The sequence below is a fragment of the Delphinus delphis genome, chromosome 19, assembly GCF_949987515.2.
Source record: "Delphinus delphis chromosome 19, mDelDel1.2, whole genome shotgun sequence".
In the NCBI taxonomy this organism is placed as follows: domain Eukaryota; kingdom Metazoa; phylum Chordata; class Mammalia; order Artiodactyla; family Delphinidae; genus Delphinus; species Delphinus delphis.
Window position 1 is genome coordinate 48,273,036 of NC_082701.1, and position 16,432 is coordinate 48,289,467.

General features: G+C 48.2%; 1 protein-coding gene across 7 annotated transcripts; it reads left to right on the top strand.

Moving 5' to 3' along the window:
- Positions 1 to 215: 215 nt before the first annotated feature.
- On the top strand, positions 216 to 16,427 carry CYB5D2 (cytochrome b5 domain containing 2). Of its 7 annotated transcripts, XM_059996902.1 has the most exons (7): positions 216 to 525; positions 6,196 to 6,336; positions 10,212 to 10,398; positions 10,897 to 10,949; positions 11,386 to 11,516; positions 12,822 to 13,042; positions 16,209 to 16,427. In XM_059996902.1, exons 1-7 carry the CDS (start codon positions 276 to 278, stop codon positions 16,330 to 16,332), a joined length of 1,107 nt encoding a protein of 368 aa, XP_059852885.1. In that variant the 5' UTR covers positions 216 to 275; the 3' UTR covers positions 16,333 to 16,427. The 7 variants fall into 7 exon arrangements, with proteins under 7 accessions (XP_059852885.1, XP_059852887.1, XP_059852888.1 ...); XM_059996904.1 differs by lacking the exon at positions 12,822 to 13,042; XM_059996905.1 differs by lacking the exon at positions 12,822 to 13,042 and having other exon boundaries at positions 11,386 to 11,650; positions 16,209 to 16,331.
- The last annotated feature ends 5 nt before the right edge of the window (positions 16,428 to 16,432 follow it).

Here is a 16,432-nt window from a genome sequence, read left to right on the forward strand (position 1 = left end):
GATAATCTGCCGGTCAGGAAGGCTTCCCGCTACTCACTTTCTCGGTATCCCTCCACAGTCGCTAGCTATGCTAGAAAAGTACGAGAAAGAGTTGGAGCCAGGGAGTGAACTTTTCGCCAGACTTTCCCCTTTCAGTCCTCCGTTGTCCCCTTGGTGACAGGCGGACACAGGAGAGCGCGCGTCGCGCCGGTGACGTAGCGGCCGGTTCTCCGCCATCTTAGTTGTGGACAGAGAGGCAGCAATGTCGGAGGAGCCGAGGTGGTGCGGCTGTCGAAATGCTGAGCCTCGGCAGGCGTGGGCTCTGGCTGGGCCTGGCCACGGCGGCAGCGGCGGCGATGGCCGCACGGCTGATGGGCTGGTGGAGTCCCCGCGCTGACTTTCGCCTTTTCATACCCGAGGAGCTGGCCCGCTATCGCGGCCGCCCTGGGGACCCGGGCCTCTACTTGGCCTTGCTCGGACGTGTCTACGATGTGTCCTCTGGCCGGAGGCACTACGAGCCTGGGGCCCACTATAGCGGCTTCGCAGGTATTAGCGGGGCGGTTCACGCCTATTCCTGTTACGATGCGGGCCGGTAGGCGTCTGCGCTTCATTCATTCACTTATTCATTCGTTTATTCATTTCCTCTTTTCCTCCCCACATTCGTCAGACCAGCGTGGGGACCGGGCTCAGCTGCATCATCCTTCTGGTCTGTTTTGACTCGGGCAGGACTATGGGCAACTGTTGCCAGCCTTTGCTTTTCCTATCTTTCCCCACCGCTCTTCTTGAGTGAGGCTGGAGAAACACATCTCTTGCCTCTTACGAGTTACCTTTTACTCGCCAGCAGAAGCCCCCAGTACATGCTTTGTGCCACACTGCGTGGCTCTCAGGGCCCAGAGATGAGTGACGCCCTGCCCCGGCCTCAAGAGTTCCCCAAATGGTTGGAAATGATTCCAACCATTTCTTCAATGTGCCCCAATTGGAAGCGATCTTCCTTTCCCCCTGCTCCAGGTTTCCCCTAAAAGTAGTACATTTGGTTTGAGTCGTTCTTGCTTCTAGTACAAATGCATTTGTCTGCCTTCCTTGAAAAAGTTTATCAGGTTAGAGCACAGGGAAGGAGTCTGGCCTCATTTACAGTCCTTCAGTACTTAGAACAAAGCTGGCACGTTAGGCCTCAAAGAACATTTGTCAAATGAGGATTATTCTGTCCTCCCTATTTTATATCTTGGGGGATTGGAGGATGTGATTTGCCTAGAGCCCTCACAACTAAGTCCTGACAGGACTTGCACTAGGAACACCAGCCTATTACTTTTAGAGATGTCGTCTTACCAGCCCAGAAGAATGACCATCTCCTAGATTAAAAAAGAGAAAGACGACGAGCAAGCCTACGGCCAGTGACTAAGCTGATAGGAAATAAGCATTTCCCACTTGTCATTATTTCAGGAGAACTGGGTAGCTGCCTCTGGTACTTAAATACAAGTCACTTCCCTGTCTTTAGGGAGAACTTTTAAGAAATAGAAGCATTGACAGAGAAGGAATTAAGTTCAGTTGGTGTTGCTGAGCTCCTCAAACAGTCCAGAAGGGGAAGGGACTTACCCAGTGAGTTAGAAGCAGAGCTGGAACTGGAATCAAGTGTTTTACTTACCTGCCAGGTGAGGACACTTTGGTGCACTCTCCTGCCGCACTCTGATGCAGCCATCATGGCTGTATGCACAACTGTGAGCAGAAAACACTCCATTTCTGGAGTGGTTTTTCTTTTGCAATGTGCTCCACTGTGTTCCTTTGTGCCCAATACTTATTCACCATCTATTTACTGACCACTGCCATGTAGCTGGCCCTGTACCACGTGCTGAGGAATCAGAGATTATAACATTGCTCCCCAACACCTATGCACTCTAGTAGGGAAGCAGGTATGTTCACTTATTCGCTCAGTCAATATTTTTTTTTAAAGATATTCAGATGGTATAAAATCCACCCTTTTAAAGAGTACAAGTGGTTGTGAACATAGAAAGTTGTGCAAGTATCACCATTATCTCATTCCAGAGCATTTTTATCACCCCCAAAAGAAACCCCATATCTATTAGGAGTCATTCCCCAACCCCTCCGACTACTTAGCCCCTGGCAACCAGTATCTACTTTCTGTCTCAAAAGATTTGCCTCCTCTGGGCATTTCATGTAAATGGAGTCATGCATGTGGCCTTTTGTGTCTGGCTTCATTCACTTAGCATAATGTTTTCAAAGTTCATTCATGATGTATCGGCATGTCAAGACTCCATGCCTTTTTATGGCCAAATAATATTCCATTGTATAGATATACCACATTTTGTTGATCTATTCATCATTTCTTGGATATTTGGGTTGTCTCCACTTTTTGCTTATTATGAATAATACTATGAACATTATGTACAAGTTTTGTTGTGGACATGCGTTTTCAGTTCTCTTGTGTATATACCTAGGAGTGGAATTGCTGGGTCATATGGTAACTTATGTTTAACTTTCTGAGAAACTGCCCATTGTTTCCTAAAGTGGCTGCACCAGCCTACATGCCCATCATTGATGTATTTAGAGTTCCAGTTTCTTCACATTCTCAGCAAACTTGTTACTGTCTTTTTTTTTCTTTTTGATTATAGCCATTTTAATGGGCTTGAAGTAGTATTTCATTGTGGTTTTGGTTATTTGCATCGCACTGATAACTAGTTGAGCATATTTTCATGTGCTTGTTGACCATTTGTATATCTTCCTTGGAGAAATGTCTATTCAAATCCTTTGTCCATTTTTAAATTGAGTTGTCTTTTTATTGTTGAGTTGTATATATGAATTCTTCATATATTCTGGACACTTAGACCCTTATCAGATATATAATTTGCAAATATTTCCTCCCATTCTGCAGGTTCTTTTCACTTTTTTTTGAAGTATAAATGACTCACAATATTATGTTAGTTTCAGGTGTACACCATAGTGATTTGATATTTTTATATATTACAAAATGATCACCACCATAGGTCTAGTGACCATCTGTCACCGTACAAAGTTATTACAGTATTATTGGCTCTCTGCCCTATGCTGTATCCCCATACTTATTTATAACTGGAAGGTTGTACCTTGTAATCTCCCTCACCTATTTCATTCAACCTCCTGCCTCCTTCCCTGTGGGCAACCACAAGTTTGTTCTCTGTATCTATGAGTCTCTTTCTGTTTTGTTATGTTTGTTTTTTTTGATTCCACATATAAGTGAAATTATACGGTATTTGTCTTTCTCTGACTTACTTCACTTAGCATAATACCCTATAGGTCCATCCATGTTGTCGCAAATGCTAAGATTTCATTCGCTTTTATGGCTAATATTCCACTGTATATGTGTATATCCATTTATCCATCTATGGACACTTAGGTTGCTTCCATATATTGGCTACTGTAAATAATGCTGCAGTGAACATAGGGGTGCATATTTCTTTTTGAATTTTGTTTTCTTTGGATAAATACCCAGGAGTGGAATTGCTGTATCATATGGTAGTTCTATTTTAAATTTTTTTGAGGAACCTCCGAAGTGTTTTCCATAGTAGCTCCCCAATTTACATTCCCACCAACAGTGTACAAGGTTCCTTTTTCTCCACACCCTCGCCAACACTTGTTATTTGTTGTCTTTTAGATAATATCCATTCCTACAGGTGTGAGGTGATATCTCATTGTGGTTTTGATTTGCATTCCTCTAATGATTAGTGATGCTGAGCATCTTTCACTTGTCTGTTGGCCATTTGTATAGCTTCTTTGGGAAAAATGTCTATTCAGGTCCTCTGCCGTTTTTTAATCAGGTTGCTTGGGTTTTTTTTGTTTTTTAATTAATTAATTTATTTAAAATTTTTGGCTGCGTTGGGTCTTCGTTGCTGTGCACGGGCTTTCTCTAGTTGCGGAGAGCAAGGGCTACTCTTCGTTGCGGTGCGTGGGCTTCTCATTGCGGTGGCTTCTCTTGTTGTGGAGCATGGGCTCTAGGCACATGGGCTTCAGTAGTTGTGGCACACGGGCTTAGTTGCTCCACGGCATGTGGGATCTTCCCGGACCAGGGCTCAAACCCGTGTCCCCCGCATTAGCAGGCGGACTCTTAACCACTCTGCCACCAGGGAAGTCCCTGTTTTATTTTGTTCTGTTGATGCTGAGTTGTATGAGTTCTTTGTATATTTTAGATGGTAACCCTTTATCAGATATATCATTTACAAATATCTTCTCCCATTCAGTAGGCTGCCTTTTCGGGTTTTCTGTTTGTTTGTTTTGGCTGCGCCTTGAAGCTTGCAGGATCTTAGTTCCCCACCAGAGATCAAACCCTGGCCCCCTGCAGTGGAAGCACGGAGTCCTAACCACTGGACCGCCAGGGAATTCCCTTGCCTTTTCGTTTTGTTGATAGTTTCCTTTGCTGTGCAAAAGCTTTTAAGTTTGATGTAGTTTCATTTGTTTACTTTTGCTTTTGTTTTCCTTGCCTGAGGAGACATTCCCAAAAATACTGCCAAGACCAATGTCAAAGAGCATACTGCCGGGAATTCCCTGGCAGTCCAGTAGTTAGAACTCTGCAGTTTCACTGCCGAGGGCCCAGGCTCGATCCCTGGTTGGGGAACTAAGATCCCACAAACAGCACGGCCAAAAAAAAAAAAAAAAGAGCATGCTGCCTGTTTTCTCTTGGGTGTTTTATGGTTTCAGGGCTTCACTTTCTTGATAGTGTCCTTTAATGCACAAAATTTAAAATTTCTGACCAAATCCTAATTATTTTCCCTCTGGTGGTTTGTGCTTTTGGTGTCCTAGCTAAGAAACCATTGCCTAATCTTAGGTCACAAAGACTTACACCTATGTCTTCTCCTAAGAGTTTTATATTTTTAGCTCATAATTCAGGTGATTGATTTATGGAGTCAATTTTATATATGGTAGGGGTCCAATTTCATTCTTTTGCATGTCACTATTCAGTTGTCCCAGCACCATTTGTTCTTTCCCTCATTGAATTGGCACCCTTATTGAAAATCAATTAACTATAAATGTATGGGTTTCATTCAGTCGTGTATTTACTGAGAATTTACTAAAGATCAGGCACCACCAGACACTGGGGAACTGATTCTTTAGTTTGGTATGTTCTTTTCCCTGATAAAACTTGCGGGACTAGTAGAAATGACAGACGTTAAATAGTTATCACATAAGCAGTTAATCAGTTATTTTTGTGATGAGTGTTAAAAGAACATAGTGGTATTACTAGAGGCCTTAGCCTAGTGGGGGAGGAGGACAGCGAGAAAGGGAGTACAGTGGCAAGGTGAGGTTGGCGGTGGCTGGTGCAGAGCCTTGAATGGCCTGCTAAGGAATATGTACCTTGTCATAGGGCAAAAGGAAGCCCCTGAGGATTCTGAAGCAAGAGAATGGTATGATCGACTTAATTAAAATATCAGTCTAAGTGTTGTATGGAAAATAGATGAGCAGGGGGCCAAATGAATGCAGGGAGACCTAGCAGGTTACTCTAGTAGTTCAGATGAGAGACGACGGCAGCCCGGGCTTGCTTAGTAGTAGATGGGGCCAGGCAGACTGATATTTAGGAAGAAATTATAGGACTTGGGGACTGATGGGATGTAAGGGATGAAGGAGGAGTCAAGGACTACATTTCTGGAGTGAGCAACTGGTTATTAACCGAGACAGGGAGTACTAGAATAGAGGCAGGTTTCCAGGGGCTGGGGATGCAGTATGAACATTTTTAACTTGTGATGTCTGAAAGTCATCTAAGGCACGTTGAGCAGACAACTGGATATACAGGTCTGGAGCTCAAGAGAAGTCTGAGCTAAACATACAAATTTGGCATCTTTGGCAGAGAGGTGGTACTTGAAACCACGGAGTGGATGAGATTGTCAAGTGGAGGGTGTGGATGGAGCAAAGGAGGTGAACAAGAACTGATGTCTGAGGCTGGTAGAAAATGAGCTAGAAGGGTAGGAGAAAACCAAGAGTATAGTGTCACAGAAGCCAAGGGACATGGTCCACCATGCGAAATGTTGCTGAAAGTCAATGAAAGAACAGGATGCATGCCAGAAAGTATGTCTAAGATCCAGGGGCGTCTGTCACCGAGGGGGAGGAGGGATCAGCTTTGCTGGGGGCTGGGGAGTGAGGGTTTGGGGGAGATGTTTCTCAGAAAACAGATTCTTGAGTTGCTACAGTGTTGGTGATTTATAAGTTAATCTACTGGAAACATCTCCCCTGCAGGCCGAGATGCATCCAGAGCGTTTGTGACCGGGGACTACTCTGAAGGAGGCCTTGTGGATGATGTATCTGACCTGTCATTTTCTGAGATGCTGACACTCCAAAGTTGGCTTTCATTCTATGAGAAGAATTATGAATTCATCGGTAAGTATTCCACAGGTCATTTCCATAGATTTCATTTGGTTGTCTTGCAGTTGTTTTCTTGTTTTGTTTGTCTTGCAGTTTTTTTAAGGGGCTAGAATTCTTTGGGGATTGGACTCAAGGTTAAAATCTGAAAAATGCCCATGGATTTTTCACCTTAAACTCTGGCTGTCAGTGTGGCGATATGTCCCGGAAGGAAATGGCTGGGGCGCTTGTTTCCATCACCTTTTTTTTTGGTCATGCCGCGGCTTGTGGGATCTCAGTTCCCTGACCAGGGATCCGACCAGGCCCTCGGCAGTGAAGGCGCGGAGTCCTAACCACGGGCCCACCGGGGAGGTCCCTGTTTCCCTTGCTCTCGCTCCTGGGAGAGGACTGCCCGACCACTGGCTTTGGCCTCTGCTGCCCCACAGCCTGCGCCACTCTTGAGTGACCCGCCCAGGAGGGCAGCTTCCCCATCTCACCGTGTTCCAGGAGTCTGGCTTCAGACACAGTCAGGGAGGCTCAAAGCCTGTTTGCAAATGGTTTTGACAAATATCCTTTTACTTCGTCCCCGAAGGAGACAGACATCAACCTGTGCCCATCCTCAACAAACTGCCTCCCAGGTGGAAGTCATGCTCATCAAACACTTGTTCAAGCCAGTTGTGTGGAGCCTGCACCTGCTACCTAAATGAGAAGACACCTAACGGTGTCCTAAAGAAATGTTAGACACTAAACAGTAGATTGCTTCACAAACACTGACAACTGGGATGGTTGGGCCCCTGTTCTCCATCTACTGCTGCCCTGACCTCTCACTGGAGCCCACTTAGACATGGCTAATTTCCTGAGGAACATCAGTGTCACTTCACCCTGGAACAGGTCTAAATTGGAAGGTCTTTCTCTGCCCCTAATGCCCCTGCATGTCTGCTTCTGTCATTACTCCCTGGGTTACCTTTGCTGAGAACCTTTCACTGGCATTTTCACTGACTCCTCTGCTCCGTCCACGTCCAACTAGCCAAGGCTTTTTTCATGAATCTGAAGTTCTGTTTCCAGTGCCCCCTCTTCCACACCCACCACTGTTGGCCCCTGTCACCCCAACCTGCAGCACCCCCCATCTTTGTTTTCACCCAGTCTGCACCAGGCCACTCCTCAGATCACAACTATGTTTGCCACTGAAGGAACTGACCTCTATCGGTCTGGCCTTCAGAAGGCTTGGTTCTCCCTTTTCCCCATAAAGTTGCCAAACCAAAGCTGAAACATGACTGTGTTAATAAGGAAAAAACCCAACACAGAAGAATAAAAGTGGAGTCCTGTGTGTCAGCAAAGGATGCCAGACCAAACACATCACACTGATGTCGAGGAGCAAACTGATGTGTTTGGTGAGATGAGTGAACTCGTCTTGTCTGAACAGTGTTAACGTGCAGGGGAGTGAGGGGCACATGGTCAGAAATGCCTCCGAAGGAATGTAGTTAAAGTCAGGATATATTCGAGTATCTGCTATGGATATGCTGTGGTTCTGGTCCTCATGGGGACCACAGATGAGCTGAATGCAGTTCCTGTCCTCTGTTAGCTCATTCTGTAAGGGGAGGGCAGTGTTAGGTTCTTTCAGGGCACCAGAAACCCTCAGGACAGAGCGTCAGAAGATGAAGGTTTATTACACAGGTGCACACTGAAGGACGACAGCAGGAAGCCATCTTGGCAGCCATATGGCCAGGCCTCGAGGGGAAACGAGATGCCATTTTTGTGTTCTGGAGACCCAGCCAATGGTGACCGCCATTCTCACGACACAGCTTCTGCCTCTTTCTCTGTTGCCTCTACTACTGCTGTCCTCTCTTTGGGTCTCATGTCTAAAACCCACCAGGACAGGCTTGTCACCATGCATACAGAGACCCTCTACAGGAGAAAGTGCGGTGCCAGGCCAACTCAGACTGAAGCCCTGGGACTTGGGCCCTGCTCCCTTCATTTATTCTAACAAGCGTTCAAAATGAATGCTCTGAACTAAGCTGCTTTGAGTGCTGGGGCCTCACTGGTGGGGAGAGCAGTATCATAAACTAGTAAACTGACTAGACAATTCCAGATAGGACTGTGAATAAGCTAAAACTAATGTGATGCATGTTTGGGTGTGTGCGTGACACCTTTAGAGCAGACGGTCAGGGTAGCCTCTTGGAGGAAATGAAAATTAAGCTGAGACCTGGAAGGTGAGAAGGAGCCAGCCATCCTGAGATCTGAGAAGAGAGTATTTCAGGCTGAGGGAACAGAGTGCGCGAGGCGGGGAGCAGCGAAGCATGGTCAGGGAGCCTACAGTGAGGGAGGGGACCACTTAAGAGGAGGCTGAAGAAGCAAACACAGGTCAGATGCTTGTCTTGGAGGCCTTTGATAAGAAGTTTGTGTTTTATCCATATGTTTTAGGAAGCCATAGGAGGGTATAAACCAGGCATGGAGGTGTGATTTACGTTTTTAAAAGGTCACCCCAGCTACTCTGTAGAGAAAGAACTGTGGGAAGGAATGAGCTGAAGCAGAGACCACTGGGAGGCCACTGTCGTAATCCATCGTCTGGATTAGGGTGGTAGCAGTGGAAATGGAAAAGAATGGGCAGAATCAGGGTGTTTTTTAAAGGTTGGACCGACACGATTCACCCATGGTTTGGACATGAACGAAGGGAAGTGTACATTTAGATGTGAAGGAGGAGTCAGAGATCCAGGGCTCCTAAGCCAGGGAACCCAGGCAGAAGTGATAAGAATAGGGACCTCCCTGGCGGTCCCCTGGTTAGGTCTCTGCGCTTCCACTGCAGGGGGCCTGGGTTCAACCCCTGGTTGGGGAACTAAGATCCCGCAAGCCACATGGAGTGGCCGAAAAAACAAAGTGATAAGAATAGAATTGGAAAGGTCAGGATAGGGTGTTGGACTTGAGAAGATGAACTGAATCTGGTACACGAACGTACCCTGGAATCTCAGTTCTCGGGGACTGAGAAGATTGGACAGACACAGCAGGAGCCGGTATGTACAGATACCTCCTCCTACTTGGGCAAACCTTCTAGAAGTCCTTTCTGCTGCTTCTCTTGCCCTGTGCCAGGGGCTGCTGTGAAAGCCACTTGCACTTCAGGACTCGGAGATGCAAGTCCCTGCATCTAAGAACTGATCTCTTCTTGGCTCTGGCCTACAGGCTCGCCGACCACTTGCTGGCCACTGCCATAGCTCAGACCTTACGAATTCTGACGGGGATTTCAAACTAAAACCAGTTTCCACTCAGCTTGTCCACTGAAGGACTGAGCCGGAAAAGAATGGTGGAGGGGAGAGCATGAGCTCAGGGCCAGACCCACTTACTAGCTTCAGGGACTTCCCAGCTATTCAGTCTCCCAGTCTCTCTCCTAGGACCACGGGAGCACTGATTTCTCTCTCAAACGGGTGTTAGGAGCATTACAAAATACTGGTAAAGTGCTAGCACAGCTCCTGATGCTGAGTGAACACTCAATAAATGACTTATTTATATCCATATAAGACAAAATAATTCAATGTGGGGAAGAAATGAGCCACAAAAATGTTATGCAATAAGCCATTCATTCATCAAGCATTTCTTGGACACCTACTGTGTACCTCAAGCACTGTGGAACACTGAAAAATGAGTGACATGTGGGGAAGGATTTTATAATTTCCGTGCTGGAGGACTCTACATCTAGAACAGGGAGGCGTCTATCCAGAGTCGTATAAGATGTTGAGAGACATCGGGATAGAAGGCAACACAAGTCCCTCCAACCAGTTCTTAATAAATCAGCAGCCAGCAGGCTACTGTGGAAGGCGGAAGCCCTGGGGACTCGGCTTTACCAGGACTTCTGCAGGAGCTAAGCCTCTGTTCCTGCCCCCCCTCCCACGGCTACTCTGATGTCAGCTTTCCTGTCACCACAGGGAGGGTGACAGGAAGGTTCTACGGAGAGGATGGGCTACCTACTCCAGAACTGACCCAGGCAGAAGCCATGATCACCAAAGGCTTGGAGGCAAATAAACAGGAACTGAAAGAGAAGCAGAAGTTTCCACCATGCAATGCTGAGTGGAGCTCAACCCGGGGCAGCCGGTTCTGGTGCTCCCAGAGGAGGTAAACGGGCTTTCCTTCTGTTCCTCCCGCCTCTCCCCCAAATCCATCTTCTAGGTCACCACATCTGTGCTGTTCAGTGAGGCCATAAATTGACTGTTAACCCAGGGGAACTTTGTCAAAATACGTGTGCTCTGGGATAGCGATTCTCAAGCCAGACGCTGCTTTTGAGACGCTCAGAGGCCAGTGGGGAAAAGCCTTTCACAGGTGTTGCCACCAGTGCAGGGAAGTGGCGCTGCCTCCTAGGAAGGCAGAGGGCAGGGGCTGGAGCAGCAGTGAAAGGACGACGGGCTGTGCCCTCAGAGGGGAAGCTGGAGGACCTCGGGGGAGAGCAAGAAGGTTCGGGTGAACACTGCAGACCACTGCCTTGGGAAAACACCAAGGCAGCAAGTGAAATGGCTTCTCCTTTTCGCAAGGCCTGGTTCACTGCTCCCTCTCCTCCCTTCCCAGAGAAACTCACGACTTCATGCTTTAAGCAGCCCTCTTTCCTTCTCTCCTTAGTGGAGGTGTGAGCAGAGACTGGATTGGCGTCCCCAGGAAGCTGTTTAAGCCAGGTGCCAAGGAGCCCCACTGCGTGTGTGTGAGAACAACTGGCCCCCCTAGTGACCAGACGCCGGACAACCCTACACACAGAAATCGTGGGGACTTGGACCACCCCAACTTGGAGGAATACACAGGCTGCCCACCCCTAGCCATCACATGCTATGTCCCCCTCTGAGCCGGTACCCTGTATGTCCATAACCCACAGGGAACCCTCACCTGCCTTTCCCTAATGGGCCCTTGACTCCTGTGCCCTAGGAGGGCTCCTACATGAAACAAGAGGGCCTGGAAGGACTGGGCCATGCTCTGCAGACAGGACTCATGCCCCTCCCCATGGGCTCACCATTTTGGTGACTGAGCCCAGTGCTTGGCAACCTGCCTAGTACTGGTCGGCCTGTTTTTGCCACTATTGCGCTAGATCTCCTCACCATCATCCTTTGGAGTTCGCAGGTATTAACGGGCACAAATTTGACCAACTCAGAGCTAACTGGACAGACACGCAGAAGGGCTCTGAGCTCCCGCAGCTTCCTTTCCACGGACTCCCAGGCTGCCCAGATCAGCTGCCGGCCTGGGCCCTGCTTGTAAGTCTCATCCTGACCAGGACATCGGGGCCTACGTCATTCCCTTACAACTCAGAAACAAGCAGACACATCCAGAAAAGCCATACGAACTAACAGTGTCAACACAACCCTGTTCTGGTTCCCCACTTGCTAATGTGAGCCCTGACTTTTACAACCTTTCTTAAAAGTAAGACCTCTGCCCTTAGGCAAACTTGAATTTATCAGTACAGCCAAAAGCCGCATTGAGTTAATTCGAGCTGGACCAATATAGTGAGAGGTGACAATAAAACAGGATAGGCTAGTTCTGGAAATGGAAAAGTTTTTGCTTATAGGGATGCAGCAAATCCAGATAACTCTGAACAAAGCAACAATTTAAAGCAAAGATATTGTTTCTCTTTAAACACTTAAAATTAGGGGTGGTGTGTTTTCAAAGGGAGAAGTCTGCATTTTTGAGCAAAAGGTAGTTTCACAGCTCTAACGCGGACACTGGCTAGCGCAACATCAAAGTTTGGGCAAGGCTACAAATGCCAATACAAACAGCCTCAACAGTGGGTGGTGTGTCCAAGGTCATCTGTAATCTCCCACACTGGACCAAGTTCATACCCGTTACCTCCTCGATTCTAGTTAAGCTCATGGGGGCAGAGTTCCTACCTTACAGGTAAGGAAACCAATCTGAAGCGATTACAGGTTCATGGTCTCCCCATCTGTGCCTTCACCTCAACTTCTCCCAGTCCCCTCAGCTGTTAATCTAAACATTCCCTGCCCTCCCTTTCTTGGTCTTTTTTCCTCTCCTTTATCATTAATCTCACTTAATAGCTTTCCAGATTCACGGACTGGAAAACGGAGGCTGCCTGCCCTAACTGGTGTGGCTCACTGCCCTTCGGCCACAGCTGCTCTTCACGCCTGAATCCTGCTCTTGGCTCCTTTTGCCATCCAGGATCTTCCTCACCGGCCTTTCCAGCACCTTTAACCTCTTCCTGCCTCCCGGCTCTTCCCTCTAAGTCTGCATTCAACAGCTCACTTCCCTTCCCTCCTGCCCCATTCTTCTGAGGCCCCGTAACTCCTTCCTGTCCCTACTTCCCGCCCCAGCGAAGCTTTGGAGAATGCTGCATGTACTCAGGCTTTGCTCCTCAGCCCCCGTCTGCCTGCAACACAGTCGCCCAGCTTAGCCCTTCCCTGCGCCACAGCAGGATAAATTCTGTACTGGCAAACGCACGGCCACATTCAATTATTACCTACCTGGACCTGTCCCACCTGAGGGCCCTCGTGAAAGCCTCCCTTGGCTTTTTCCCCATTTCCCTTATCTCCCTCGGGGGTCCCTTCCAGCCTCCTGGAAGCCTCTCCTCCACACGCCTTCCCACCAGCTCCTGTCACTCCTGCGTCAGCTGCCAAGTCTGCAATCTCGTCCAGGCGGCTTTCCTGACCATTTCTGCAGGCACCAGAGTCTCCACAGTTCTGGCATTTAGTCTTCATCTTCTCCCTGGTGATTCTTCCAGTGTCCCTGGATGGTTCCACCATCGCCATCTCAAAGGACCCAGTCACACCAAGTAAGAATCCTGGCCATCATCCCCAGCCCCTTCCCTCCTGAGCCCCTCCTCCTGACCAGTCTCCAGGTCCTAGCAATCCCACCCCTTACCTGTTCAGTACTCCTCCTCTGGTTGAGGCCTTCCTTTCTCACCTGATCTAACTGCACTCCCTCCAGCCCATCCTCCACACTGCCAAGCCATCCCCGTGATGTTCGGGGCATTCTCCGTTTAAACCTCTTCAGTGGCTCCCTTATCTGTAAGGATCAGGTGCTAACTCTTCAGCGGCACACGAGGCCCTTCTAGGGTCCGTCTCCTCTTAGCCTCTGTATCTCTGCCACCACCTCCCACGTGCACTGATCCCTCCAGCCTTCACCTCGCTGCTTTATGCCTGCAACACCTTCACCCCGGCTGTCCCTTCTGCCTGGAATGACATGTCTTCTTCTCAATTTTTCTACCTCTTATCCCTTAATAACGTAGCTCAATCAACTGGGAGGCTTCATGAACCACTGGCCCACCAGTGGATTTAGACGCACTTTCCTCTAGGAAAAGAATTCTGTGTTCACTTCTAAAATAACAAATGTCACAGTGTCCCGTAACTATGAATTTCCTATCAGCCTCTCGCATTGGACTGCAGACTCTCTTTGAGACAGGGACCAAGGATCACTTGGCTTTGTACCCCCATATCCACCATACCTAGGACACGAGAAGTGTGCAGAATTAGCTCTCTTGCAGATGAGGCAACCGAGGCCCAAAGAACTTAATAAAGGCACATAGCAATGAAGCTGAGCCTAGAACTCAAGGTTCTTGTCCTGACTCAGTGCTATCTTCGTGCCTCCATGGCTTGGTATGTCTCCGCCCTCCCTGGAGCAGGAGCAAACAGTAAGGAGGCGAACTTAAGTGAGGACCTTATTCTGAGTTCCACACAGCCCTTGAGCTCAGTGCCTGAGGCACCCCTGCTGACTCAACCCCAGGCTAACTGAGAACTAGTCACTGCCACTGCTCTCCTTAGTCCTTAGTTATTCGACAGATATTTACCAAGCATCTGTGTGCCATGGGGTTGGGCTGGGGGGAAGTGAGGCTCCCGACCTCAAGGAGCTTGTAGTATGGCCAAGTAAAGCCCTGGTTAGAGCGGCCAGAGGCCACTCCTGGGGTAGGAATGCAGGGATAGCGTGGAGGCCAGGTCCAGAGATGTTTAGATCCTTCCAAAACAAACTGATAAGGAAAAAGAGCAAAACAAGGCACTTAAGAGTCATCCCAGCCAAGTACAGACCTGAACTCTGGCTGATGCAACACCCCTGAGGCCACATTTCAGGACACACTCATCCAGCCTCTGCGGGCTGCTCACTTCCTTGCTCAATGAGCACTCCTTTCCTTTTCGATGCCGACCACTTACTTTATAGGAAACAGCCTCCTCACACCAGGGCAGTGGATGAGTCTTCAAAGGATTCGCCAAGAGTAGGTTGTCATGTTAATGATCCAGAAGGCTCAGCCATGAGAAGCCAGTGGCTACTGGAGAAATGCCTCTCCTTCCTCTCTCCTGGGCAAGACTATGGAGGAGGAAGGTAGTCCCTCCGTGATGCAAGCCACAGAAAGTTCAGCTCGGGCAGTTAAGACCTGCTGACAGAGGGAAGTGGAGAAGGAAACTAATACATGTTGGGCAAACATGCTGAGCAGGGAGGGAGCTTTGTCTGTTCTCACTGAACCTCGATGCCAGCCTTGAGAGGGTCTTCTTATGGTCCAGAAAAGGGGCATAAATTCTCCCACCCCACATCTAATGGTTACAACAGTCATTGCACGGCAGGGCTGAGTTTTTTGTGTTTTTTTGTTTGTTTTACATCTTTATTGGAGTATAATTGCTTTACAATGGTGTGTTAGTTTCTGCTTTATAACAAAGTGAATAGAGCTGAGCTTCTTACCCAGGTCTGCTCTCTCTGCCACACCATGAGCAGTGTTAAAGCAAGGGCTGGGCAGCTGCCTTCCAACATGCTGGAGGAAATTGTAACGTCTGCCTTTTAATCCTGAGATTCCAGTTTTTCCAGAAACACAGAACTAAGAGGGAAGAGCCCAGAATTTTTTGGCCACAGCTCAGTCCCTTTAACTTGCAAAGGGACCCGTATCAGACCATTGCCGCCATCCCTAGCTTGCTCAGCTCCAGGACAAACTGTGATCTGAAAGACAGACGCTACGGACAGGTTAGGGATATCTGTTCAGAAATCTGTGGAAATCTGAATTTCCATCCTCGAAAGCACTTCCTATTCCCTGGGCCCCCAGATTCCTGCAAATAGGCAGCAGACATTGCTCCCATCAGTCCACACTGGAGGGGACCCTCGCTGTGCACACCAGAATTCGTGTACTTGCATGAGAGGAAGGACATATGACCTAATACTGATCGCCTTCCTCAGGGCAACCCTGTGAGCTAGGACGAACCGTGCTCACTTCTGTTTTACAGACATAAAAATGAAGGCACAGAAATTATGAAACATGCCGGTTTGTACTCACATATTATGACAAAATATGACCAGTGTTCTCCTCAGGGACGGCTATTAGGATTACTTGGGATTGTTACGTGGAAGCCCCCAACAGTGCCTATTAACTCTGAGTAAAGCCACCAGAGAATGCGATTTATCAATCACCATAGCTGGTCCGAACCAGGAGTGAGCAAAATGGAAAACAGGTAAGGGAAAGGAGAACACTAGTTCAAGAAAGTGTGATGGTGAGGTGAGCTACTAGATTCATGCAGTTTGTATGAGGGAATTATGGATCACTAGATTTTAACTTGCAAACCCCTAAACTTTCCTTAGTTTTCTCTGAAACCCACAGCACCAGTCCTCCCTTCAGACCAAGGCCAGCAGAAACCTCACCATGGGGGGATCTTCTCGAGTTGCTCCTAAATAATGGAGTCAGGGAGGGAATTTCCAGGGTCCACGGGAGAGCTGCAGTGGGGTCAGGTGGCTGAGCCTGGGCAGCTGTGGTCACAGACGTCACCATGAGCTGAAGTCTGGGCCAAGAGCACAGGACATCCAGGCAGCTGGTCATTATGCCTAAAACAGCTACCTTCTCACTGCTGTCAACCATGTGTTTCTGAAAAGTGTTGGAAATTCAGATTTTCCTAGAGGGTAGCTGTTAAAGAAATGTAGTCACATGTCAGGAGTGTTAAAATTTTTGTGTTTGTTTTTAATGCTTACAGGGCTTCCCTGGTGGCACAGTGGTTAAGAATCCGCCTGCCAATGCAGGGGACCCGGGTTCGAGCCCTGGTCTGGGAAGATCCCACATGCCACGGAGCAACTAAGCCTGTGCGCCACAACTGCTGAGCCTGTGCTCTAGAGCCTGTGAGCCACAACTACTGAGACCATGTGCTGCAACTACTGAAGCCTGCGTGCCTAGGGCCTGTGCTCTGCAACAAGAGAAGCC

Coding starts and splice junctions, on each gene's coding strand:
- CYB5D2 (XM_059996902.1), top strand. CDS start 276: ATGCTGAGCCTCGGCAGGCGTGGGCTCTGGCTGGGCCTGGCCACGGCG. Junction 526..6,195: donor CCACTATAGCGGCTTCGCAG/GTATTAGCGGGG, acceptor TCTCCCCTGCAG/GCCGAGATGCATCCAGAGCG. Junction 11,517..12,821: donor TGCCGGCCTGGGCCCTGCTT/GTAAGTCTCATC, acceptor GGTCCCTTCCAG/CCTCCTGGAAGCCTCTCCTC.